Source organism: Hipposideros armiger, unplaced genomic scaffold (assembly GCF_001890085.2).
Source record: "Hipposideros armiger isolate ML-2016 unplaced genomic scaffold, ASM189008v1 scaffold_321, whole genome shotgun sequence".
Taxonomy (NCBI): Eukaryota; Metazoa; Chordata; class Mammalia; order Chiroptera; family Hipposideridae; genus Hipposideros; species Hipposideros armiger.
The window spans coordinates 2,099,208-2,125,213 of NW_017731671.1; the positions used below are offsets into that span (position 1 = coordinate 2,099,208).

General features: G+C 55.1%; 2 protein-coding genes across 4 annotated transcripts; one reads left to right on the forward strand and one right to left on the reverse strand.

The window, feature by feature from the left end:
• Nucleotides 1–2,379: 2,379 nt before the first annotated feature.
• Nucleotides 2,380–15,197, forward strand: CSDC2 (cold shock domain containing C2). Its single transcript, XM_019660542.1, has 5 exons — nucleotides 2,380–2,454; nucleotides 2,979–3,176; nucleotides 11,300–11,598; nucleotides 12,585–12,707; nucleotides 13,172–15,197. The coding sequence occupies exons 1-5, from the start codon at nucleotides 2,380–2,382 to the stop codon at nucleotides 13,332–13,334; spliced, it is 858 nt and encodes a 285-aa protein (XP_019516087.1). The 3' UTR covers nucleotides 13,335–15,197.
• A 207-nt stretch (nucleotides 15,198–15,404) lies between these two features.
• PMM1 (phosphomannomutase 1) lies at nucleotides 15,405–24,701 on the reverse strand. Of its 3 annotated transcripts, none has more exons than XM_019660579.1 (8): nucleotides 24,530–24,699; nucleotides 22,139–22,256; nucleotides 20,913–20,989; nucleotides 20,716–20,807; nucleotides 20,407–20,506; nucleotides 17,283–17,358; nucleotides 16,306–16,421; nucleotides 15,405–15,862 (listed from the first exon to the last, which is right to left on the reverse strand). In XM_019660579.1, the coding sequence occupies exons 1-8, from the start codon at nucleotides 24,614–24,616 to the stop codon at nucleotides 15,806–15,808; spliced, it is 723 nt and encodes a 240-aa protein (XP_019516124.1). In that variant the 5' UTR covers nucleotides 24,617–24,699; the 3' UTR covers nucleotides 15,405–15,805. The 3 variants fall into 3 exon arrangements, with proteins under 3 accessions (XP_019516124.1, XP_019516122.1, XP_019516123.1); XM_019660577.1 differs by having other exon boundaries at nucleotides 15,405–15,928; nucleotides 24,530–24,698; XM_019660578.1 differs by lacking the exon at nucleotides 20,913–20,989 and having other exon boundaries at nucleotides 15,405–15,928; nucleotides 20,716–20,869; nucleotides 24,530–24,701.
• Nucleotides 24,702–26,006: the final 1,305 nt, after the last annotated feature.

Here is a 26,006-nt window from a genome sequence, read left to right on the forward strand (position 1 = left end):
CTTAGCTGTGGAGGGCAGTGTCACTGGCCCTCATATGTGGGATCCGAACCAGGGCCCTCTGGCGTCCCAAGCCAGTTCTTAACCATCGCACCACTCAGCTGGCCCTGGGCAAAATTCTTAATACAGGTTGGAGATGAGGGCCATGGGGGAGGGGATGGGCACCCAGGGAATTGAAAAGACAGTTCCAAGGAAGTGTGGTGTAGCAGAAAGGATAAGAGTAAGAGTGCAATGAAGCCAGAATTCCTGTGCTTTAATCCCAGCTCCATTACCAGTTTTGTGTGATGCTGGGCAAGTTTCTTAACCTCTCTGTGCCTGAGTTTCCACATCTGTCAGGTGGCACCAACACCTTAGGAATCTCTATGTACCTTAAAGGTGCTGCAGATTCAAAGCCGTGGTGGTCCAGGACTGGCCCCCGTGGGTGGGCTGACAGTCAATAACGGAGTGGGAATTAGAATTTGGCTGTAATCAATAGCCTTCAGGGGCTGCTCAGCTCTGACCCACCTCTTTATAATAGCTTCTCCAAGATGAGGGAGGCTTTCTAGGAGATGAGCTTTTGAATTCTCAGCTTTTCACAAAAAATAGCCTCCACACTGAGACCCTGGTTTGAAGCAGACTATTTCTTTGCTACTCAGCTGCTGGTGGGTGGGTAGATGGTGCCACCACGGGCTGCTCATTTCCTGAATGAACAGCTGTGCCCTCTCCTCACTGTCGAGAATAATCATAACACTACTTCAAACCTCGGCCCAGCCTCCTTCATTCATGGCCCCTGCACATGTTCACCAGCCGGCCAGCTGGGGCCTCAGAGAAAGGAGGCTGGACGTGAAGGGAGGGGCGGGCCCTTCCCTGTGCCTTGGCCTCCCTCATCCGCAGCAGACCAGGCCTCAGACTCCCCTGCCTCCTGGTCTTCATTCTCATATCCTACCTCTCCCTTTCCTACCCGCTCTGCTCACACCAGCCTCCTTCCTCTTCCTCCGGCATACCAAAGCTCACTCCCATCTGAGGGCCTTCTGACCAGCACCCCACACCCCTACCCACCCGCCATACCCCCCTCACACACACACACAATGTCTTCTTTCTAGATTCTGGCAAGGCTGACTCCTTGTCACTCAGAGCTTAGCTTAAACATCATCACCTCAGAGAAGTTCTCTCTGGCCACTCCCCTCTGCTGGCCCATCGGTTTATAATCCATCGTCAGCCACCAACAGCCCAAGGCCAATGCTCCACCAGCTCAGGAGCCGCGGGGAGAAGAGCTGGCCTCGGGATTGAGATTCCAGCCCGGGTACTGGCACCGGTTCTGACTGGCTGGGCCTGGGTCAGGGGTCCTGTGGACCACGAGAAAGGAGAGGAGACTTCCCAGGTGAGCGCCCAGCAGAAGGGATAGTGGGTGGTGGGCAGGGAAAATCGCAGGTGCCCACCACAGCCCCAGCCCTTCTCTCGGAGTGTCAAAATCAGGGGCTTGGAGCCCGGGGCTCAGGTCCCTGCTCTGTCACTGGGTAATTTCTAAGCCCGGTGACTCAGTGGAGCCCCACCACCTCTCCCAGCTGTTTCCCCATCCAGGTAAACCTTGTTCTAAGAAGCAGATGAGACAATGTCTGTGAGGGCACTTTGAGAACTGTTGTTATCTTTGAAAGAAAGGAGGGCATAGGAGGAAAAGGAGGGTTGAAAGAATTTGTGGGGGCGTTGGGTGCCCTGGATTCAAATACCCGTCTAACCAGATCATGAACGCAGGCATGACTTCTCCTTGTTGAGCCTCTATTTTCTCACCAGCAAAATAGGGATGATGGTGATAAAGTATTGGACTCTTGTGAGCTTTAAATGAGGGCAAAGCACGTTGCCTGACAGGTGGAATGCCCTCAATGTATCTTACTAGCTATTTTTATTCGTTATTTGTGTCTTTCTTGATTGTCTCTTTTGAAACCTCCCCCTCCTTTTCATTTTAATAAGGCTTCTTTTGCAAATGCCAGCCTGTCTCAGTAGTACTGAGGATACATAAGGGAAAGTCTGCCTTCTTTCCAAGCTGAGGTTGAGGTGAAGGGACCGGAAGAAGGAGGAGAAACCCCTTTGTGGAGGCCCCCTCCAGACAGCGTGGGGTTTACACTTCAACCTCCAACAGCCCTCTCTTCTCTCCTTTACAGACGAGGTTGTGGAGGGTCAGAGTCGTAAGAGACTTGCCAAGGTCATAGTCTGGAAGTGTTGGAGCTGAGATTCACGTTGACTTTTGTGGAAACTGGGCTCTCTCCAGGAGAGCTGACACTCCAGCCTGAGAGATTCCCAGGCGTGTGTGTGTGTGTGTGTGTGTGTGTGTGTGTGTGTGTGTAGCAAGTTTATTGCTCTCTTAGAGTCCTCTTCAATTCAGTAGAAATATCTCAAGGGTCTACTATGGATGAGACAGATAAAGATGTGGCATCTTGTGACTTACCCAAGTTCATTCACACACAAGGATCTCAGAGCCAAGTGAGGGACAGACCTGAGTACAATGTTGGTGCTAATGGAGGGCAGGGGACACTCTGAGGATCCCTGGGGACCTGGCTTTTCCCACCCTTGTCTGGAGCACCCTCTGGGGGAGGACCCTTTCTGCTGTGGCCTCCATTCTCCTAGACTCACCCCGAATCCCGCATCCCCTCAGCACACTCACACACACACTCACAAACTCACTCACCACCCGGCTTGCTCTTTAATTGTCAGAAATGCAGGCTGTCCTCAACTCTTCCTCCCCTGCATTCCTCAGCAGCTACTCCCACCTGGCAGGGCAAATTATACCCTGGCCTGGCAATAAAAGCCACTTTCCAAAAAAAGAAGCTTTAGGGCCCTGAGAGACGCAGCTAACTCTCTCACCCAGCCTGCGCCTGACGTGGGAGGTGGTGTCTGGGTCCCGTGTCCCTTTAAGCAGGGAGTACAAATTCCCATCTCAGTCCCTCCCTCCTGTTCTTCCTGACGTCAGGAGGAAGGCGTGTGTGTGAGTGAGTGAGGGGCCCGAGGTGCCGCATGCACACACACACACACACACACACACACACACACACGCACGCACGCGCGCACGCACACACACACGGTCTTACACACAGCACATCTTTCAGACCCATCCCTTGGATGCTCCCAGCTCCAAGCACCCAAGAGAGGCAGAGTGCCAAAGCTGGCTGCAGAAGGCAGTCCCCGACCTCAGCTGCCAAGGAGAGGTAAGGGGCTAGATGGGGGCCCGAGGCCACACCAGCCCTAGAAACTGGCTTTGGCAGGGACGAAGGAGGGAGGTGTGACATGGGGGCGGGGGAGGGGGGCTGGGAAGGTGGGCACCGCCCTGGGGCTGGCCCAGCCCAGTTGAATTTACAGAGGGGATGTGGGAAGATGTGTAGATGAGCCCACCTGGCCCGCCCTCTGCCTGGCCCCCAAGGGAAGCTGAGGCTGTGTGGCTCCCTGGGAGACAGCGCATGTGTCTGCGTGTATGTATGTCTGGGACTTGTGTCTGGCTCAAGAAGCAGAGAACAGCAGACACCTGCCAAGCCGCAGCCTCCTGTCCGGGAAGCATAGGGAGAGAAATGACTAGAATGATCGTGCTCCCGCCAGCGTGAAGCAGGAGCTTAATGGGCCTTTTCCCAGGGGAATTTAGGGCTGGGGCTGGGGAGGGATGGTCAGGGTCAGATAGTCGGACCTGGAGCAGCTGTCTTATCCTGACTGTATTTTTTCCCCAGTGTGATGGGAATAATTATGTTAATTGGCTTGAAGAGGTGACTCCATGCTATTATTTTTGCCTCGGAGCCACCCCACCCATAGCTTTTGCCTCTCCCAAGGGCACTCCTCTCTCCTGCTTGGTCTGGCTCTGTCCTCCACCCTTGCTGGGGGTGCAGCCCCTGGAAGGGCAAAGGTGATAAGCCAGGGGCTGCTGGACCCCTTGCAGTGGGATGAAGGGATGGGGGCAGCGTTGGCTGGCACCACGTCTCTGAGTGGCCTGATCCTGGCACAAGGACCAGGAGGAGGTAAGGGGTGATGCTGGCACCCACAAGGGAGACAGCTGGCTCCTGCCAAGCTGCCAGCCTGCAGGCTTTTCCCAGGAAGAGGGGAGGGGGTGCAGAGCCAGAACAATAATAAATACAGAGTGTGAACTGCTGTATCCGCTTGGGCTGGGGGAGGGGAGGCGGACGTGCGCCCGGTGGGGGGTGGGCAACCTCTGAGAGCCTGGCACCATGCCCGCCTGGATATGCTCCAGTAGCGGCCTCTCCCTGAGAAGGGGCTGTCTCCAGCCCCATGGGAGATGGGGAGCCAGTTCCCCAAACCTGACTCCAGCCCAGAGGCCTCTGTGTCTTCCAAATTATGGGTGTTTCCTTCCTCCAGCCTTCCCCCTACTATTTTCTTGAAGTCTTTTCCAAAACACCTGTTTTCCCAGATCTGCCCCACCCCCTGGATCTGTCTGCCCTACCGCCCAAGAAAAATGACAGGTGTTAATAAAGCCTTGGCCACAGAGGCCTCTTCAAGGCCTGGAGAGAGATGGATGGGCAACGTTCACAGATGCCCACTGGCCATGGAGGGGGGGCTCCCTAAGGGGTACTGAGGGGTCCCACACAGCTGGCTGGTGGGGAGGTGACACCTGCAGGCTGGTCTGGAGGTAGGTCCCCAAGAGTGGCACCAGCAGAGGGCGCTCAGGGCCTGGCTGAGCTGGTCATGTTCACTGGTCACCACCAGCGGGGCCAGGGCCCGGAGCCTGGTGGGAAGAGGGCTTCGGGCAGTTCAGACCTTTGTCCATGCATAGCAGCAAGATGGGGGGCAAAAAGCAATGGGGGCCTCTTTCCACTGATGAGCCCCAGGATGAGTGAAATGACGGTCACCAGGATGAGTGGCACAGTGTGCTGGAAAGGTCAAGGGCTTTGGGGTCAGGCTGATTGGAGTTCAAGCTCAGCCACTCATGTGTTACGTTGACCAGTCTGTGCCTCTCTCTAGGGGGACTCTGAGTGGGAAGGTGACTTGCCCAGGGTCACACAGCCTAACAGAGCTGGGATCTGTGCATGGCTGCCAAGGTACCCATCTGGCATTCCCACCCCCACTGATGCCAAGAACAACCAAAGGCTTTAGTCACAGCAGCCCCCTAGGGTAACATGAGCACAAGACAAGGAGGAGAATTAAAGGCTTTCAATTAAACTCAAATATTGGCTGGGGCAGCACCCCCCTATGCGCACACACACACACACACACACACACACACACACACACACATATACTCACACTCACACACACACACACACACACACACACTCACAGAAGCTGTGTGTGTTGGGGGAGAACCAGGTTTAATTAGGTCACCTCCAGCTGCTGGAGCAGCTTCAGCACTGATGTATTTTAAGGAGTGTCAGGGAGGCTCGGTGGGGCAGGGGCTGGGGAAGTGCCAGCTTCTGTCTGGTGGCCCTGAGGCTGTTTCCTCACCCTCTTGGGGCCCACCATAGATAAGACCCCAACATTCAGAAAGCCCTTCCACTGTCACCCTGTGTTCTCTATCATTCCCATTTTTAGGCCACCATATCCTTCCCCTCCCCACATCTGCTTCTCCACAGTGGGGGCTTGGGCTGGGACAGTTTTTTGGGGGGAGTTGTTTTTAAGCTTGCCAGGGTTGGCAAGTGACTCACCCAAGGTCATGGTCTGAGTCAGCACAAAGCCAGAAATAGAGCCCCGACCCTGGCTCCCCGGTGTTTCCAAACCCCTGCCCTTCCTTCTCCAGGGGAGAGTGGAAGCACACAGGGACTTGCTAGTCCTCCCTCCTCTCCTCCTGCCAGGGGGGTGCATTCCTAACTCCCCCCCCAAAAAAATCTCCAGGGTGTGGAAGAGCTGCTCCTGCCCGGCTGTGTGACCTTAGCTAGCCTCTTCACCTCTCAGAGCCTCAGTTTACTCTTCTGAAGAATGGGGATAATAATGGTACTTATCACACAGTGTTGCTGTGAGGACTAAATGAAGAAGTGGGGCAAAAGGCTTGGCACCCTATTTGGTACATGGTCGGTAATCAATAGTGGTAGCCATGACTTGTATCAGTACTTCCCACACTGTGTTCTCGTCATCTGTCTGTCCCCGCACGCTGGGCTTAGGGCCCTCTAAGGGCTGGCTGTCTCCTCTCGTGTTTGTTGTCCCAATGCCTGGCACTCAGTTTTCTTTCAGTTGTGCACGTGTTTTTGAAAACTTCAGAGGACAGCTGGACTGACCCTCATTAGTCACCTGGACAAGTGGCAATTACTGTAGCTGAGGAGAAAAGTGAGGCCCAGATAGGGGCAGTGCTTGCCCCAGGTCACACAGCACTAGGGGGTTGAGCCAGCTTGCTTTCCCTGATCTGCCAGAAGGAGACATTATTTGCATGGTCAAGAGAGGGCTCTGACAGCCATTCCCTACCCTGTCCTTTTTGGGGGAGCTGAGAATTGGAGGAGCCTCAGCACAGAGCAATGGTCACCTGCGGACAAGGCTGAGTCACAGTCCCACGGCTCTGTAACGCTGCATCACCAGGGCCTCCCTCAGGTTATTTCCCAACAGCCCAGAAGTCCTGGGCCTTTTGTCTGCAGAGTCAGCTGGGATTTGGCTTTCGTGCAGGGAAATGAAGAGGAGCTTGGCTGGAGGGTCAGAGCCAAAACGCATGGCCAGAAAGGTGCCCACTGACAGCGCCTCGGCTCCTTCCACAGCTGCGACAGGATGCTCCGATTAGCCCTAGGAAACAGGCTCAGAAAGAGAGGGTCACCCAGCTAGGGCACTGGAGATTCAACCCGGGCTGTCCAGGTCCCCAGCTGTCCTCCCACCCTCAGGCTGCTAGTTCTGAAGGGCATTATTCTGAGTAGCAGATGCCCCCAGACAGGAACACTGAAGCCTTTGGGGTCTGGGCTTTAGGTCGGCTTGGGTTGAAACAAATGTTCTACAAACATACCTGTTTCCCTGCTCTTGGAGTTTATTTTCCCCTTTAGTTTCTCAGGGAAGGTTCTTTTGGGAAAACTCCAGCCTCATCTTGGCTGAACTAGGAACAGAATTTATCCTCACAGGAAGAGCACTGTTCACCTTCATGCAAATCTTACCTGCTGTGTGACCTTGGGCAACTCATGTAACCTCTGAGCCTCAGCTTCCTCATCTGTAAATGGAAACAATTCTTATTTCAACATTTCAGGGCAACTGGAAGGTTGAAAAATAATCTCTGTAAAAACTTTTGCGCTGTGTATGTCATTCAGACAATAAAAGCCCCACCTTCACTTGCCCCTTTCTGCAGCAACACTGTAGAAAGAGTCTGGACTGGAGTCTTTCTCTGCATCCCCTTGTTTCCTTTTCCCCGGTCTCTTAGGCTGCTGGGCGTTGTGCAGCTCCTTCAAGTCCAGGGCTCTGGCAGGGCCCAGAGAGGGAAAGACTCTGTCCAAGGTCACAGAGAAAGTCAATAGCAATGCAGGGCCTGAACCCAGGACTACTGACTTCCCACTCCAGGCTGCAGAGTCAGATTGCCCTGGTTCGGGTCCTGGCTCAGACATTAATTGCTGTGTGGCCTTGAGCGAGTGACTTGGCCTCTCTGAGCTTCAGTTTTCTCATCTGCAAAATGGGGTAATAATAATACCTGCCTTAAAGGGCTGGTGAAGGAATTTAACAAAAGGAGAAGCTATGAAGGGTGGGGCAGGGATTTAGTGAGTGAGCCAGTCCTTGAGGAGGCAGGAGGCTGGAAAGTGGAGTGAAGGGTGAGCTTGGTCTCTCCTTCCCCCCACTCCCCTCCATGTCCAATTTAGCAGCCCTGTCTGGGAGGAGCAACCTCTCACCCAGCACCTATGCAGTGTTTCCCACATTCCACCCCATTTCATCCTCCTAGGACGGCGGTTCTCAACCTTCCTAATGCCGCGACCCCTTAATACAGTTCCTCATGTCGTGGTGACCCCCAACCATAAAATTATTTTCGTTGCTACTCTATAACTGTAATTTTGCTACTGTTATGAATCGTAATGTAAATATCTTTTTGTTTTCCGATGGTCTTAGGCGACCCCTGTGAAAGGGTCGTTCGACCTCCAAAGGGGTCACGACCCACAGGTTGAGAACCACTGTCTAGGAGCTCTCACTTGAGGGAGTCTTGTAATCCCATTTTCCAGAAGAGTTAGGAGATAGGGGAGAGACCAGAGCAGCACGGTGGCGGCTGCTTCATCTGTCCCTCCTATTCTAAGGCCCACTGACTGCCTATCTTTTACTGAGGGTGCCCCAGGGGGTGGGGGGATGTAGTGGGGGAGTAGCCTCAGCTGGTCCATTTTGGGGAGCCCATTTTAGGGAGGGGCTGTCTTCCTATCAAGGCTAACCCTGGATAATCAGTGTGTGTGCCCCCTTCCCACACGTGGGAACCATGCTCATTAGGCCTAGGGTTGGGAGGAGGCCTGGCTGGCCAGAGCCTGGCCCAGCTCAGCTGCATCTCCCTGGTAACAACTGTAGCTGCCTCTGCCCCTCCCCCATCTCCTTCTCTCCCCTCCACCCGCTTCGACCTCACAGCACTGGCTGTCACCGCCAAGCACAATTACCAGGCCTGGGAAAACTGTGCAGTGGGAGGGCCAGGGCCGCCCTGCTTTCTGGAGAGAGGGGGGCAGAGCTTCGGTCCCTACCACGAGCCACCCTCACTCAGGTGGGGAAAGGGGCACCCAGGAGCGTGCGGCAGGACCTGGCATTTTGTGCTTTCCTGGCTGTAGCCTCTTGGCGGGGAGGTTGCTGCCTGTCTTCCTTTTTGGTAACAGCTTTATTGAGCTATATAATTCACATACCATGTAATTCACCTGCTTAGGGTGGACAAGTCAATGTTTTTTGATGTAGTCACAGAGTTGTGCAACATCACCACAGTCAATTTTAGGACATTTTCATCACTCCAAAAAGGAAACTGTGCTTGTTAGAAGTCACTCCCCATTTAGCCCGTCCCCAGCTCCTGGTAACCACCGATCTGCTTTCTGTCTCTATGGACTGGCCTGTTCTGGACATTTCACATGAATAGAATCATGTACCCTGTGTTTTTTTTTGTGTGTGTGTGACTAGCTTCTTCCACTAGCATAATGATTTCAAGATTCATTTATGTTGTAGCATGTGTTGGCATGTCATTCTTTTTTCTGGCTGAATAATATTCCACTATACAGCTGTACCACGTTTTGCTTATCCATTCACCAATTAATGGACTTTGGGTTTTCACTTTCTGGCTGTTATGAAAAATGCATTCATGTACAAGTTTTTATGTGATTGCTTCTCATCTTGAAGCTTCCGTTTTCTTCCCTCTAAAATGGGGATAAAAATGCCAAAGCTGGCCCACCCCTGCCTCCTGGAGTGGATTCAGGGAGAAAAGCCCCACATCAGCTTGAGGGGACTTTGCGGGGCCATGAGGGGCCGTGAGGGGGCCGTGAGGGGCAATTCTCACTCCCCTCCAGCTCTCCTGACTGGAGGGGGACGTGTGAGGGGCTGCTGGGGAGGAGGGAGTCTGCACCGCTACCCTCAGCGATGACAGAGCCAGCTCATCATCTTGACCCAGAAACATCCTACTTGCTGTGCGATCTTGAACAGCAGCCAGGAGACCTGCTCCAGTGACGGGGGTTGAGCAGACGACTCCTCGCGCCTCCAGCCATGCAGTGTTTTGGAGCTTACTGGGCTCTGGACTCCTAAGAAGCCTTAACCGCTTCCCTGGATACTCCAGGCTTATCGGGTGTGGGGAGGACAAGATGGAGGGCAGAAATAGACTTGCAGCTCGGGGATTCACTTCTGACCCCAGGGCCTTTGGGGGTGCGGGAGTGAAGAAAAGGGGTGAGGAGGTGGGGAATCTGTCCCCCCCACTCCTGTATGACTATGGACTCTGGGAGCTTCTTTATATCCCCAGGCTGAGCCAAGCCCCACCATAGCCTATGAGGGCTGAGGCAGGGTTTATCAGCTCCATTGTACAGATGAGGAAACTGAGGCCAGTGGAAGTGCTACCCAAGGTCGGTAGCTAATACCCAGCTGAGCTGGAACTCTCCTGTCCAGGTGTCCTGCTCGGCCTACCTCTGCTTCAGTCAACGGCCTGGCTCGTATGCTGAGCTGTCCTCCCCAGGCTTCCACAGCAGTGTCTTTGGAGTCCCAGAGTCCCCAATCCCTGAGGGGATGGACGGTGGGTGGGTGCATGGCAGGGAAACTGTTCTCTTACTCAGTAGAGGAAAATATAGGATGATTTTTTTCAAGGTCGTCTAGGCACTGAGCTATTGACATTGGGAATGTCTATTGATTAGCATTGATAATAGCATTTGACTGGGTATCTGTGAGATGCCAGATGTTATCACACACTAAATCATTGACTCCTCAGCAATCTTGCATGGTTAAGTATTCTCAAGCTCATTTTAGAGAGGAGGAAATGGGACTCAGGATAAATTGCCAATCTTCCCACAAGCTCAGCATGCCCTGTCCTGTTCTATGCATGTAGAAAGTCACTTAGTTCTCATAGCAACCTCTCTATGAAGTAAGAACTAACACAATTCCCATTTTACAGAGCGGGAAACTGAGTCAAGGCTAAGAGTATTGACCGAGGCCACGTGGCCGAGAGGTAGAAGAGCCAGGATTCAAACCCAGGCCATCTGGGTCTGGAGCCCACATAACCACCCACATATTAAAACTGTTAAGTGGCTTGCTTGAGGTCACCAAGTTACACATGACAAAGGTGAGATTTGAACCCCGGTCTGTGGGTTTGAAACTGCTAACACTTACGCCAAACTGTGTTCCAGACTATCATCGAGCACTTTACCCAGCCTCCGGAGTTAGAGAATTAACTTGAAACTGGAAGGACTTTGAGGCTAGTCTTAGCTTGGACCACCATAACAAAATGCCACAGGCTACAGGGCTTAAATGACAGACATTTACTTCTCACCGTTCTGGAGGCCAGAAGTCCAAGCTCATGGTGCGTGTGGCTTGGTCCTGGTGAGAGTCTTCCTCCTGCTTTGTAGAGAGCCCTTTTGCTGTGTCCTCACAGGGCGGGGAGGGAAGATGCAAGCTCTTCAGGTTTTCTTCTAAGGACAATAATCCCGTCATGGGGCCCCACCCTCCTAACCTCACTTAAACCAAGTTACCTCCCAAAGGCCCCATCTCTAAATATCAGCACAGTAGGGGTTAGGGCTCAACATATAAATGTTAGGGTAATACAACAGCCTGTAGCAAGGTTATATGACTGTTTTGTCTTTCTGGTGAGGACGCTGAGTCAGGGAAGGGCCATGAGTGGCATGACGTCACTCTATGAGTTGTGGCAGGCAGGCGCAGTCCTCCAGACTTGTGCCCAGTGTCCAGAAGCTGCCCACCCTGGACTACACTCACCTCTACTTCTCTCTTCTCCTTCCAGACGGAGCCTGTGGCTGGTGAGGCCGTCGAGCAGGGCCAGGCCGGTCCCTGCCCGCAAGGACGCCAAAGCCCTTCACCGGCCCCTGTGCCTGGGAACCCACCAGGCTCTCCTGCTGGCCCCACCATGACTTCAGAGCCCACATCGCCCCCAGTTGTGCCCCCGCTCCACTCCCCCAAGTCCCCTGTCTGGCCCACCTTCCCTTTCCACCGGGAGGGCAGCAGGGTCTGGGAGCGGGGCGGTGTCTCATCTCGAGACCTGCCCAGTCCCCTGCCCACCAAACGGACCAGGACATATTCAGCGTGAGTACCTGCTTCTTGCCCAGGCCCCAGGGTCTTTCCCGAGGATAGGGCTCCAGCCCCATCCTTCTCCAACTCCTGTTGTCCTCTCCTGAGGACAGGGGAGCTGGGTATGGAATTTCCAGTGACTGCTAGTGTTCGTTCGTCCATTCATTCATTCATTCATTCATTCCACAAAGACTCACTGAGCTCCTGACCGAGAGGATCCAATTATGAATAAGACAAAGTGTCAGCCCACAAGTCGTATACAATCCAGAGGGAATTTGTCCATCATTCACTGCCCCTGGCAGGGTTGGGGGTGAGGGCCCAGCACTGGGCATTAGGGAAGATGATGTCTTAGCTGGGACTGGAAGACACATCAGGTGAAGGAGGAAGCTGGAAGATGGAACCGCCTAGGCAAAAGCGGAGGCATGGGCTGACCTTTGGAGTGGGGTGGGCAGGCTGGATGGAGACTAGCCCTGGGCCTTTGGGGTCGGTCACTGGGTGGGGTCAAGTGGGGGAGGGGTTTTGGGGAGCCACAGGGAGACTGAGTTGGCTTGGCCAAAGGAGGGGTTTTTTAATGGCGATTGCTGACCGTAGTCCTATGTTCGACCCAAGGCCAGGCACAGAGGAGATGCTTAATAAACAATGAATGACTGGGTGAGTGACAAATGAGTGGAACTCTCATTTGTCACTGCTTTAGGAGACACTGCTTTAGGAGACAGTGAGGAGGGGAAGGTGCTGTATAGAGAGAGGGGCACTGTCTGGCAGTCAGGAGACCCACTTGCTGTGCGCCCTGGAAGAGCCAGTTCCCTTCCCTGGGCCTCAGTCTACTTACCTGACAAATGGGATGATGAGAGGACTGAGCTAGCATAACTGTTCAGCTTCTGGCCAGGGTAGGCTTTCCCACAGCCCTGGGGCAGGCTCTGCAGGCAGGGCCCAGGAGGGCTGTGTGGGTCCTGGGAGGGGGCCCCCAGGCCACAGCTCCAATCCCCCTACCCTACCCTCAGGACAGCCCGTGCCTCGGCTGGCCCCGTGTTCAAGGGCGTCTGTAAGCAGTTCTCACGCTCACAGGGCCACGGCTTCATCACTCCCGAGAACGGGTCCGAGGACATCTTCGTGCACGTATCTGAGTGAGTCGTGTCCCTGGTGCTCCATTTCCGTGAATCCCTCCCACCTCCCTGTTCTTGGCTGGGCCCTACTGCGGCGTCCCAGCAGTGCCTCAAGGAAGGCCTCCCCAGGCCTCTCCTCTCACTAGCGGAGGCCTGTGCTCCTGGCGTCTCCCTCCTCCTCTCACAGGGCTGGGAGTGCATGGGAGGAGGAGGCATGGGGCCAGGTGGGGTGGGGGCACTCAGACCCCGGGAGCCCTGGGATCCTGTCCCAGCATCAGGGGGCTGAGAGCTTTCTGTACAACCTCAGGGACCTCCCCATGCCCTTTCATATCTCAACCCCCAAACAACGCAGAGAGGAAGGGACAGTTTATGATCCCCGTTTTACAGATTAGAGGGCTGGCTGAGGCTCTAAGAAGGCTAGGCCACCGCGGGTGTCCGGGGAGCGGGGCCTGCTGCTGGGCTGACGTTCCTCTCCTGCCCACCAGCATCGAGGGAGAGTACGTGCCGGTGGAGGGCGACGAGGTGACCTATAAGATGTGTCCCATCCCGCCCAAGAACCAGAAGTTCCAGGCCGTGGAGGTGGTGCTCACCCAGTTGGCCCCACACACTCCCCACGAGACGTGGTCTGGCCAGGTCGTGGGCTCCTAGGCTGGGCGGCGAGCCCCCCAGGGTGGACGGGCGGCAGCTGGCTCCGTGCCCCACTGTACTTGCTGACTCAGTCCCCTGGGCAGCCTCAGTGTGCACGTCTGTCTATCTGTGCTTGTGGCTGTGAGCATTTGCCTCCATCCACCCCCCTGTGACCCGTGACTATTGTGTAAGCTGGACCGAGGGGGAGGCCACCAGACCTGCCTTCTCTGCTTGTCCCCTCTCTCTCCTTCCCCTCCCTGCCACATAGGCACAGGATCCTCTCGTCCTCCTGTTCACCCGTCCATGTGTCCACTGAGCCTCTGAGGGCCTGCGTCAGGCCTGGGGCGGGAGTCAGGGGGCAGCAGGGGGCCCCCTACCTGAAGAAGCTAGCTCCCCTGCCTCTGCCTGAGGCGCTGGCCCCAGGGCCAGGCTCTGCTTGTGCTACTCACACCTCCCACCCTGGGCCGGGGCCTCCCACTGTGGCCTGGACCCCACCCTCAGAAGCCAGGCCAGTGAGCACTTTGGGGAGGGGGGGGGCTCCCAGACTCTAGCAAGGGGAGCGGGCAAAAGTGTGGGTAGGCAGGCCTGTCCTCCATGCCACAGCCCAGCCTTCCTGTCTGTCTTCCTCCCTCCCTCCCTTCCTTCCTTCCCATTCTCTCCTCAGCACACATGAAAGAGGCAAGAAAGAGAGGACTGAGGGTAGAAGGCAGTTTGGGGGCTCTTGTGTTGCTGGCCACAGTCCCTCCTCGCCAGCCTGACAATGGCTCTGTGAACCCCAAACTGAGGCTGCATCTCCCCCCTGGGCTATGCTGAGCCATGCTGCCTCCACTTCCCGAGGAAGTGTGGTCTGTGGAGGGGTGAGGACACGTCTCCTTCAGCTTGGATGGCGTCATCCATCCCCTTTACCAACTCACAAGCTCCACTGATGTTCTGTCTGTGCCCAGGCATGATGGCTGCTGAGGGCCTAGCGATGGATGGACACATGTCCCCTCAGGCAGGGCCAGGCTGGGGCACCCACAGGAATGGCCCGTAGCCTGGGAGACCATTAGCCTTGCAGCCCCCTTGCTGGACCCTCTTTGCAAAGCCGTGGGACGGTGGCTCCCGCTGGCCCCCAAGCCAGTGGCTGAGCTGTGGTCCCTGTGTTGTCTGTCCCTTAAAGTATGTGTGTTGTGTGCATTCACTCTTAAGTGGGGGTTGACCTGGCCTGAGAGGCTAGGATGGAGGGCTTCCCCTCCGCCCCCACCCCCACTCCCTTCCAGAGCACATCGTCTGATGGGGGCAAGAAAAAGGGCTCGAGGGAGGGCCTGCCAGGACAGTGGCCCTTAGGAGACCCAGCCTGTGAGTAAACAGGGGCTCAAATGCCCAGGATGAGGGGGTCAGTGAGTATCTAAGGTTCCCAGCCCTGAAGGTACCCCAAGACCCCAGGGTGGAGATCATCTGGGGTGTGTTCCACCCCTGCCCCCAGTCCCCACCACAGGGGCTGGAAGCCCAGGGCTGCTGATATGTAGGCCAGCCCCCAAAACTGAGAATGGCGCAGCCTGACACCCCACTCTGAGCTGGGGCTACTCTGGCAAGACCTGAGGCCTTTCCGCTAAGGAATAAGGACTCCCTGACTTCCCTGGAGGGAGGTTCATTGGTGCAGGCTAACTCCTGGCAGTCCCCCAAGACCCCCCTCCTGTGAGTAGACCCCCTTTTTCAGGAACTAGCCAGGAGGCAGGATGTGGGAACATGAGGCCTGGGGGCACCTGTGGTGGCAGAAAGGCAGCACCGCTCCTCTCACTCATGGTCCTGCAGTATCCAGTCAGAACCCCCCCCCTGAGCCCCCCAACCACCTGGACTCCCCATTCTTCCTAACACTGGCAATAAACCCTCAACTGTGACTCAGCCTGGCCCAGCGCTGCCTCTGTCTGTCTGGGCTCCTGGGGAAGGGGCTGGGGAAGGACACCCCAAACTAGCTCTTGTTTGGGGTTTCAATGGCCCACCCTCCTTTACTGGATTCCACAAAGACTTCCTGAGTCACCTGGGGGCTCATTTCCTAATCTGCAAAGTGGTGACTGCGGCCAACTATCCATTCAGACAGAGACGACACCATACCTTGTTCCGGGAACTTTAATGTTTGTGACAAAGTTCTTGCAAATATGCACTTTCCCCACTGCTCTGCACCCCGCTTGGGACAGGCAGGCAGGGCGGGCTCTGTCTCATTCCAACACTCACACATGCCTCCTCGTAGCGTAGACAGAAACCCATTCTGTTCAGAAGTACAAGCAGCAGCTGTAGCCAGAGCCATTGAGATGAAGGGTGACGGACCCAGCCCCACCAGGAGCTCACCGCTGGGGACGAGCTCCACACAGACTCTGGCCCCATCAAGGGGGGCCTTGCAGCAGGTGATGTGAGGCAGGTGTCCTGGGCCAGAGGAGGGGCCCTGGCTCCCCACCCAAAACACGGGCCAGGGGCTCTCTTCAGGCCTGGGCAGAGGTCTCCGGACGTCCCGGTCATGCCTCGTGGGCTGTTTCTGGGAAAAAGATCTCACGGCATCGCTGCACTGTGTCCTGAGGGGAGACCACACTGTGGCCCACAGTCCGGGGGTCGGCATAGATCTCAAAGTCATTCCCACCCTGCACACAGAAAGGGCAGAGAGGGCACACACACAGGTGGTACCTGGACGAGGTTCCTAGGGTGGGGGCCCAGCACCCACCCTGGCACGGGGTCCTCTCCCCACACTGGCTCCTACAGAGCTACCCCTCCTCCTGTTCCCTCAGAACCACCAGAAAGACCCCCTTCTCGGCCTTCACCAGGTCTGCCCTATCTTGGGGGGGGGACGTGGAGCAAATGTTCAGCCGGCTCTGGGCCCCAGCCTTCCCATCTGTGCAGCGGGGCTGGTGAAGCACGGGCTGCTCTCTACATCTCCCAGGTCTGTTCTGTCATCTCATGTCCTGGCCTTGACCTGGGCATGACTTGGGGTAGAGAGGGACCTGGGTTGAGCCATACTCACGGGGCTGGTCTCATTCCCAAAGAAGTGGATGGTGTCGAAGCTGTCCTGGTCCAGGCTGTCCAGGCAGTAGCGCTTGTCCCAGCCCTCAGGGAAGACGTCAAAACTGATCATGCCTCCTGCGGGGTGGACAGAGGCCAGCGGAGTGGCCTTCAACAACCCGAGTGCCTGCTGAGCTCCCGGCACAGAGTATGGCAGACTCGGGGTCCTACGGTCCAGGCGGGAGACCAAGCGGTAAACATACCAGGCCACCTCAGGGCATGTCAGTTCGTGGGGCGGGGAAAGGGACGCTCCCCAGCCAGCATGGTCAGGGGAGACCTCTTTGAGGAGGCGACACTTGAGCTGAGGCCTGAGCCAGAGCGGCGATGGCTAGGGAGTGGCATTCCAGGCCCTGGCACAGCGAGTACAGTCCTCAAAGCAAGGGAGGGCACGGTGTCCCAGTGACAGAAAAGGCCTGGGGAGGGCAGAGGTGAGAGCACGCGGGCCCTGGGGGCCAGGGTTTTATAAGGATAGTGAGGATGTAAGAGCCTCTGCAGGGCTCTGGGCAGGGGTGTGACATGGTCTGCTTTCCCGTAAGGATCCCTCTGGACGCTAGGGAGTGGACTGTAGGGTGAGGCCGCAGTGGGAGACCAGCGGCGTTAGTTCGCAGATGGGGCCTGGGATGAGGCTGCTGGCAGCTGAGGTATGAACATTAGTCCAGAAGCATTCTGCACATTCTGGGACTTGCTCATCGAATGGACTTCAGAAAGGGTGAGGGGAAAACTCAAGGGAGATGCTTCAGGTTTTGGCCTGAGCAACTGGGTGGGTGGTAGGGTGCTGAAGACTGGGAGGCCGTGACATATGGAATCTCGCCTGTTTGAGCTCAGCCAGCCCCTGAGGGGTGGGAGGAGTTTCTGGGAAGTGCAGCCTGGCCTTGGCAGTGAGGCCCCAGGGGGGACTCTTGCTTCAGGCCTCTGAGGCCCTCCGTGGGGCGGACGTACCTCGGGAGAACCTCAGCCCTTTGCCAGCAAACTCCGTTTTCAGGGCTTCCACGAACTTCTCCCGGATCTTCTCCTTCTATAGGAGGGAAGGGAGCAGACTGAGGCTCAGCGGCTGCTGTGTGCCAGGCCCTGTGCTGGGCACACAATTCACGTGAACTCATTAAGTCGTCCGGGTGGATAGCATGACCCCCATTTGACAGATGGGAAACTGCGGCTCAGAGGGGGTTGCTCCTGTTCTAAGTCACCCAGCCTCTGTGGCAGACCCAGGGCCTGAACCCAGGTCTGTGATTGAACTCAGTGTCAGGTCCTGCCAGTGGGGATGTGGGCGGGGTATTCTGAGGGACACCTTGGAGTCGAGGCTCAAGGAGGAAGATTGAGGGGATGGGGCCATCTGAGTCCCAAGTCACAGAGGCCATTTCAGGGTAGGGCTCAGCCCCATTCAACAAAGCGAACCATGGGTCAGACACCAGAAAGGAGCATGAGGAGCCAAGGGCCTGTGAAGACCTGTGAATAAGTGGCAGTGGATGCTCAGAGAGAGGTCAGCAGGAAGCCAGGCATGGCCACAGCATAAACCACACGATGCCCAGCAGTGCCCAGATCCCACCCCTCGCCAGGACCTTGAAAGTCTGTAGCATGTCTACAAAGATGGAGTAAGGCAACAGTCACTCACTAGCCTGAGGATCCCTAGCCTGGCCCTGCTGGGGCCACAGAGGGGAGCAGCCATGCTGGGCTGGAGGGGTAGCTGTCTTGGCTGCTCACTAATGGGGGCTAGCACCACAGGAGCAAATGGCTCACTCAGCACAGTTTCGCTGTGGCCGAGGCACGGAGGTGGGCAGTCCCCACGTAGCCAACGCAGTGGTGAGAGCTCAGCAGGATGATCAGCTCACAGAGAGCCTAGAGGCCTAGTTGGGGAGTTTGGACACATCCTGGGGACCAAAAACCACCAAGGATTTCAAAGCACAGGAGTAGAGTACTGTGTTTTAGTCAAAGAGTTGGGTGGGACTGGAATGGAAAGGGAGGTAAGCGGTGGCCAGCAGTTGGGTGCCTGGAGAAGTGGTCTAAGGAGGATATGAGCTCTGAGGCCACATATGACCCAGCCTCAGAGATAAAGGCAGGCTGCCTGGGTTGCAGACCTAGCTGCTGTGTGACCACGGGCAAATCGCCTGACTTCTCTGAATAAATGTTCGCACATGGCCCAGGATAGCTGCACCTCCTGTCTCTGGAGAACCAGGCTGGTTATTGGACAGCCCCATGTGCCCAGCCTAGCCTCAGCAGGGACTAGCACTGTGACGTCAAGCTGGTCACTTACCCTCTGGCCTCAGTAACCTCATCTGTCCTCAGGATCTGAGGGACTGAAGGAGAGGAAAGCATTTATATGGGATCTGGGCGGGTGTAGGGCACACAGGAGACCAGGAGGTCCATGCCCCTCTCCAACACCAGAGGCAGGTGGACAAGAGCCAAAGAGACAAGAGAAGACCTGGGGGCTGTGGGGAGACCTCCGTCTCACCCAGTCCTCATTACAGCCCGTGAGATGATAACTATGATTGCCCCCACTTTACAGATGAGAAAAAAGGCACACAGTAGTGAAGCCACTTTCCCAGGTGACTGGACAAGTAGAAGGCAGAGCTGGGGCTGGAAACCTTGGTGGCCTGAGAAGGCACCATCTTACACTATGTGTGTGGGAGGGTTTCTTTGCCAATGGTCAGTCTTAACTATTCTAACAAGAAAAGTCTCCATGCCCATGGGCACTGTCTACCCTAAGCCTCTGGACAGGGAGTGGGGTGGGGGTCAGTGAGCTGGGGGGTGTCACTGAGTATCCCACTCATCCAAGGGAAGCATCAGAGGGCAGTGGGCGGGGTCTCAAGTTCAAATCTTTGCTCTGTAACCAACTCCCTATGTGACCCTGGGGAAGTCACTTCCCCTCTCTGAGCCTGAGTTTCCTCATTCATAAAATGGGGATTACACCACCTATTTCATTCATTCAGAAAGTATTTCTCGAGCACGTTCTGTGTGCCAGGCATGTGCTGGGCACAGGGGATTCAGTGGTGAACAGCCACAGAAATCCCAGCCCTTAAGGAGCTTACAGCTGTGGTGGGGGAATCAGACAATAACCAAGATTTTAAAAACTGGTGATGCGATGTGTTAAGAAGGTGGTGAGGACTGCTTGGGGAGAAATCAGAGGATCAGGAGGCACAATGTTAAATGTTAACACTTGGGGAAGGTCCCACTGAGAAGGTGACATCTGAGCCCATGTGAAGGAGGTGATAGGACGTACCACGTCTGAGGGCAGCAGGCACAGCCCTGAAGTGGGAGACCGTCTGCTCTCTTTAGAATCAGCAAAGAGGACATGGCCGGAACAGAGAGCGAAAGCAGGGGAGCAGAAGGCCAGGTCAGAAAGGACAGGGACGGGCCAGTGTGACAAGGCTTGGATGGATGGACCTGCTCCATCCCTGAAAGGGAGTGGGTGAGTAGTGATGACAAGTAAAATGCAAGTCAAGGTTGAGCAAGGGCAGCACATCCAAAGGCGAGAGGGACTTTGGTATGTTCCGAGCACAGATTCAAAGAGAAGGCTGATGAGGTGGGCCTGAGCCAGGCAGACCCCCCCCCCTCCCCCAGGCTCAAGGCATCACGGCAGGAGGCTGGGATATTGTCATTGGCAAGGGGAGCCACGGAAAGACTGGAAGCAGGGAGTGGACAGGGCAGATGCGCTTTAAAAGGTTCACAGTGGCACTGCTGGACAACAGACCGGCAGGGTTTTAAGGTGGCTGGGGGAGACATACACACAGGTGATTTGAGACTCCTGTCATTTGAGACCAACCCTGAATCAATAGGAATGACTGTTAGACCCTATGTGGGTAGGAAGGTGGAAAGGATGCCCAAGGGATTGGCTTAGGTAAGTAGGTGGCTGGTGGTGCCCATCACCGGGGGAGGGAAACCAGTGATGTTGGGAAGATGCACCCATACCTACAACCATAACACATGGCAGGCAGGTGTCCAAAAGGGTATTGGTTCTATCAGAACACCCCGCCCCACTGATCCATTTCACTGATGAGAAAATAAAGGCTCAGAGAGGTTGAGTGCCTGAGATCCTACAGCCTCTCTAAGGTTGCACAGCTGGAGGCACCTTGTCCAGTTCCGAAAACTCGATTCGCTCCTCCAGGGTGCAGCTCCGGCCGATGGGCGAGATGTTCAGCATGCCATTCCGGAACTCGATGAAGGTCCCACTGGTAGTGATGGGGGTGGGGAGCCAGAGAGAAGGACAATGGCCCTGTATTCAATCCAGCCCCGTCTGGACTTCACAGGGGACAAGAATCCACCCACCAATAAGTCTGGGCCCAGCATCTCCAGGTCCCCTTGGAGACACCCACCCCTTTCCTCCTCAGGCCCAGGACTGGGAGGAGGAAGTTGGACACAAGGCTGGGTGGGGTCTCACCGCTTCTTGGGCAGTCTCAGTAGGGCCATGTAGTGGAGGCAGAAGTTGATCAAATCCTGCAGCAGTTCCTCCCCGAGGTGGTTTTGGATGGTCTGGGCAAGGAACATGGGGCATGTGGTGGGGCATGGACAGAAGGTACTCATGGACTGTCTCACTGTGGAAAAGTAGCCCAGGCTAAGGCCTTGGGGGCCACTGACCTGCTTGGAGAGCAGTCGTCCATGCTTATACTGCACTGTCCCATTCTCGGCAAACACATAGTCAAACTTCTCAATGACTTCAGGGATACATAGAGGCCAAGGGAGAAAGAGAGAGCATGAGACCAGGTACCCAGAGCCAAGGAGAGAGATGAAGCCCGCACTTCCTGGTTTGGCATTCAAAGCCCATTTGTTCCATCCCAAACCTGCTTTTCTAGCCTCCTTGCCTCCTGCAGCTTTGGTTTTTTCCAAACAAACAAACAAGCCAGTCACACTTCTGGGCCTTTGCTCAAGCAGGTGCCTCTGCCTGGAATGCCTTCTCCCATTCCTCCCCCTCCACGCCTCCAAGATCCCCAGCTCCCTTCTCTAGAAGCTTTCCAGGATTCCTCAGCAGAGGGCGTCATTTTTGCTCTGTGCTCCCACAGCCCCTCTGTGCTTTCCTTTTGTTTCACAGCTTCCATCACTGTGTTGTTAAGGCTGGTTGCATGGGGCAGTTTTCAGCTCAGGATGCCATGAGAAGTGTCTGGACTGGGCAGGAATGGGGAGGCACAGGGAACACCGCCAGGAAGCTGTGGCAGGGTTCAGGTGGGAGGTGATCACCCGGATGATGGTGGGGCAGTGGAGATGGAGACAGGACACACAGGGAAATATTTCTGGACCGGCTGATGGAATGAGCAAGGGGGTGGGGCAAAGGGAAACTCAAGGAAGTTTCTGGTTTGAGGAGCTGGAGGCATTTGCCTTGAGCTGAGATCAAGAACTCAGCTGAAACAGGGGTTCTGGGTCCAAAAATGTCCTTGGTGACTTCAGAATCTTCCCTCTGGATAATCATTTAATCCACCCTGAAGCTTGGTTGTGAGGATTAAATGAAAGGAAGTTAACACATGGTCATTTTCAACAAATGGTAGCCATTATTGATTATGCCCATTTTAAAGATGAGGAAATCAAGACCCAGCAGGGAGAACTGAGATGTAATCTATGTACGTGCAGGATTCTGTCTGTTTTGTTCCCTGTTTTTCCTTCAAAGCCTGGCACAGTGCCCAGCATGTGGTAGGTATTCACTAAGTGGTTACTGAATCAGCGAGAGAAACATCTGGCTGTTCCCTCTACTTGCTTTGCCCCACAGAAGCAGGACTGGGTCTTTGAAGGCACACGGGTCCAGGGATCTCCTGAACTCCCCACCTCCCATTGCCACCCCAACTGTGGAGCTGGCTCTAGCCAGCTTCTCCTACCTTCATCCCCCTCTCCCAGCTGCTCAGCAATCTTGGAGTAGTCCGAGCCGCCCACCACGCCAATCTGCACCCTACTTCGCAGCTTCTGCAGGAAGGCGGCCACCTCAGGGTCAATTTTCTGCAGCAGGGCAAGGAAGTACAAGACTGGCTGTCAGCATGTCTGGGATCTCCACTTAGCCCTCACTTAGTGCTCAGAATCCAGGATGTTCCACCTGGATCTGAGGCAGTTCAAGCTTTAGAACCCAGATCTTAAAAAATCAGATGCACTTGGGTTCAAACTCTGGCTCAAGTCCCTCCATAGCAGGATGACCTTGAGCAAATGGCTTTGACTTTCTTTGCCTTCTTTGTCCCATCTATAAAATGGGGATCACAGTAGCAACATCTGGAGTGGGGTGGGGGAGGTGGGCACTGTTAGGATTAAATGAAACAATGTATCCGAAGTGCTTGGAAATGAACAAGCCGTGAACTGGTGACTGATCACGTGAAAAGATTCCCCACCAAGGAAATGTAAACAAATGAGTTATAATCTATGTTTCCAAAAATTCAGATATTCAAAGCTGACAATATCAAAACTGGATGACAATGTAGGGGAGGCAGGCACTCTCAAATGCTGCTGATGACAGTGAAAATTGGTACAGCCATTTTGGAGGGTAATTTGGCAAGATCTATTAAAACTTCAAGTGCACATGTCCCATCACCCAGAATTCCTACTTCTCTTACCCACGTGTATATGGAGGTTCATTGAGGTATGGTTTATAATAGTGGAAAACTACAAACAACTTACATGATTGTCAACCAGAGAATGACACATACCTGCTCTGAAATACAGTACTGTGGTTACACAGAATAAGGCAGGCCTGTATTTCTGATATGGGACAGTCCCAAAACATACTAATTGACAAAAGCAAGCTGCAGGAAGGCACACACAGTATGATGTATGATACCACTTACTTTTTAAAAAGCCTCATAAAACAATGATTAATATTTCCTCTGGGCAAACAGAGATCCAGATGAAGGTCTGGAAGGAAGCCACGTGACAGGCAACCAGGTTATTTTGGGGAGAGGGTGGGATCCTGACATAGTCAGAGGGGACTTTAGCCTTCTGTTATGTTTTCATTCTTTACAAGAGAATGCATTCATGACTACGTGTCTAACTAAAAATTAACTTTTAGAAAGCACTAAGGACAGGGCCCGGCAATAACATTGGTGGATAGCATTAACACATTATTCCTGCACAGACTGTTGGGTCAGTGGAACAAATAGGGGGAATGGATTGGGGCTGTTCTTAGACTCTGTCACCCTCCTTCCACTGTCATCTTTCTTCCATCCCTGAGGACCCTGGGAGCTGCAGGAAGGCAGGGTGGCCTGATTCTTCCCAGTGCCTCCAAGGCTCTAGCCAGGGGCCTCCAGAGGGGAGAAGATGGGGTATGCAGGACCTAAGAGGGGAAGCTAAGACCTGTGTTCCCATCAGCCTCTGCGCTGTAACCCAGCCCTACTGGCTCCCTGCTCTAAGAGATTCCTCAGTTGGTCCTTGTGACCACAGACTGGAGGGTAGAGTACCCTCAGGGCCAGCAAGAAAGAGGCCTGCTTATCCAAGCACCCAGCTAGTAAGGATGGGTCTGGAGGCTCATCCAGGGTTAGATCCAAAGGGAGAAAAACTGGGTGTGGAGCACAGGTGGGAGGACCAATACCCGTGAGATGCTTTTAGGAGGAGAACTGCACTCCCACCCTCCAAGTGCCACAATATCCCCAATTCAACCAGTCTAGGCCTGAGAACTCTCACTACCAGGTAGACGGAGCCAATACTCAACCGAAAAGATACAGTAAGCCCTCCCTCCCTCCTTCCACAGCTAGGGGTAGAAGTAAATTGGGAGAGGGGCTTGAGAAACTAGACCCAGGCCCAGGCCTGCAAAGGTCCAGTGGGATGGTTCCGAGATTCACCGGCCTCCACCAGATGGCGACTCTGACGTTTGGGTCCCTGGATTCAGATGCCGGTATCGGGATACTGGTGCGTCCTAGAGCTGAATTGGGGTGGGAGCTCCGGCTGGGGTGGTAGGAGCGTCCCTGAGCAAGGCCTAGGAGTGTGGAAGCCTGGCGGAGGGGTAGGGATGGAAGCTAGGCCCCCGCTTGCAGCCAGCCTCCTCCCTCTAGAATCTGACCCAGCTCCGATGCTCCCGTGCAGAACGTGGGAGCGGACGCTCGGGGGTTGTGACGTGGGCGTCCGGGTGCCCATCACTCCCAAAGGGCGGCCCCGGGGTGTCAGGGGCCGGGTACTGCTGCATCCCACACTCAGTCTCGGGGGTCCGGGTCACGCCGCCGCAGTCCCCACTTTAGGCCTCCGGGTGTCCGCGACACACTCTCGACCCGAGCTTCCGAACGTCGAGGCCCTACCTGGCGAGCCGGCGTGAGGGTCCCGTCCACGTCAAACAGGCAGAGGACGCGCTCCTTCCTGCGGGCGCCCTCAGCGGTCACAGCCATGGCTGCAGCTCCGCGAGCCGGGCAGAATTCGCCGGATGTGGCCGCGGGAGCCGGGTCGGGAAGAGGCTGATAGGGCGGGGTCTGGGGCGGGGCGGGGCCAGCAGGCAGGCCCGGTTGCGCCAAAAGCAGAAGGGGCGTGACCAGGGCGTGGCCTAGGCGGGAGAGCGGGGAGGGCTCAGATGGGGCCTGGGCGGACTGGTAAGGATGATTCTGCTTGCACCAGGCGGAGAAGGGGCGTGGAATATAGCGGAGCAGAACGCCGCAGGAACGGTCGGATTGTTCCAACCCATATGGAGGCGGGGCGGGCCCGGCGGGAAGTGAGGGACAGAACCCGGAAGAGAGAGGCGGGGCCAGAGTTAGACCGTGGCGGGATGATTCCGATTGCCATCTGGTGGTGGAGGGGCTGGACGGGGGCGCGACCTCGATCTGCAGGGCATGCGGGGCGGGGCAGGGCGAGGGCGGGACTCAGGGAGCCTTGGCTGTCCCATCTCCCCCCCGCCGACCGTCAATCACTCGATGGCTCGCCCCTCCCTGCTAACGCCTTTGCCCTACAAATCTTGAGCTTTAGGAAATCTCCTGATGGCCTTTGCTCAGGATCTGGACTTTGCCAGATGGCCTTCTCCTCCCTTACTCCTCCTGCTGTTATTCTGTCCACCCCATAAGGTTCAGCTCACGGTCCACCTTCTTCAAGAAGCCTACCTGGACTCCTCTATTCACAACTATTTAACCATCACATTGACTTTGGAGTCAGTTCTAGGTTGCCTTCCTAGCTCCACCACAATGTGACTTTGGACAAGTCACTTCACTTCTCTAAGGTTTGTCTCTCCATATGTAAAATGAGAAGAACACCATCTACTTTGCAGGGTTGCTTGCACATGTAAAGAAAAAAGTGTAAAAGAGCCCACATAGTACCTGCCACGTAGCAGGCAGGCTCCTTAGGAGAATTTGTATACATGTGCTTGATACTGTTACTGATTAAACAGCTATTCTATTGCCTGTCAAAAGTCTTAAAAATGTGCAGATCCTTTGAGCCAGCAATTCAACTTCCAGAAAATAAGAAAAGGGAAAAAAAGGGGGGATCAGTTAGAGTAACTATGGTCCATCTGTAAGATGAAGCTGTAAAAATCTGTGTTGTAGAATATTTAACATGGAAAAAGCATGATTCCATTTTTGTAATTGAAAAGTAGCAGGCTGTCTCTGGGTGTTGGTGTCATCGTGAATTTCATAGATTCCCCCCCTCCCCCCCTTAGAAGTGTGTTGACTGCAGCTTCCTCTTCTCCAGGGCTCTCTATTTCTTCCTCTTTCCACACTCCAAAGCCAAAGGCCCACCTCCAGGTCCCTCGGTGCTTCCAGGGGTTGCCCTTCAGCTTGAGGCTGTGCCTGCGAGGGG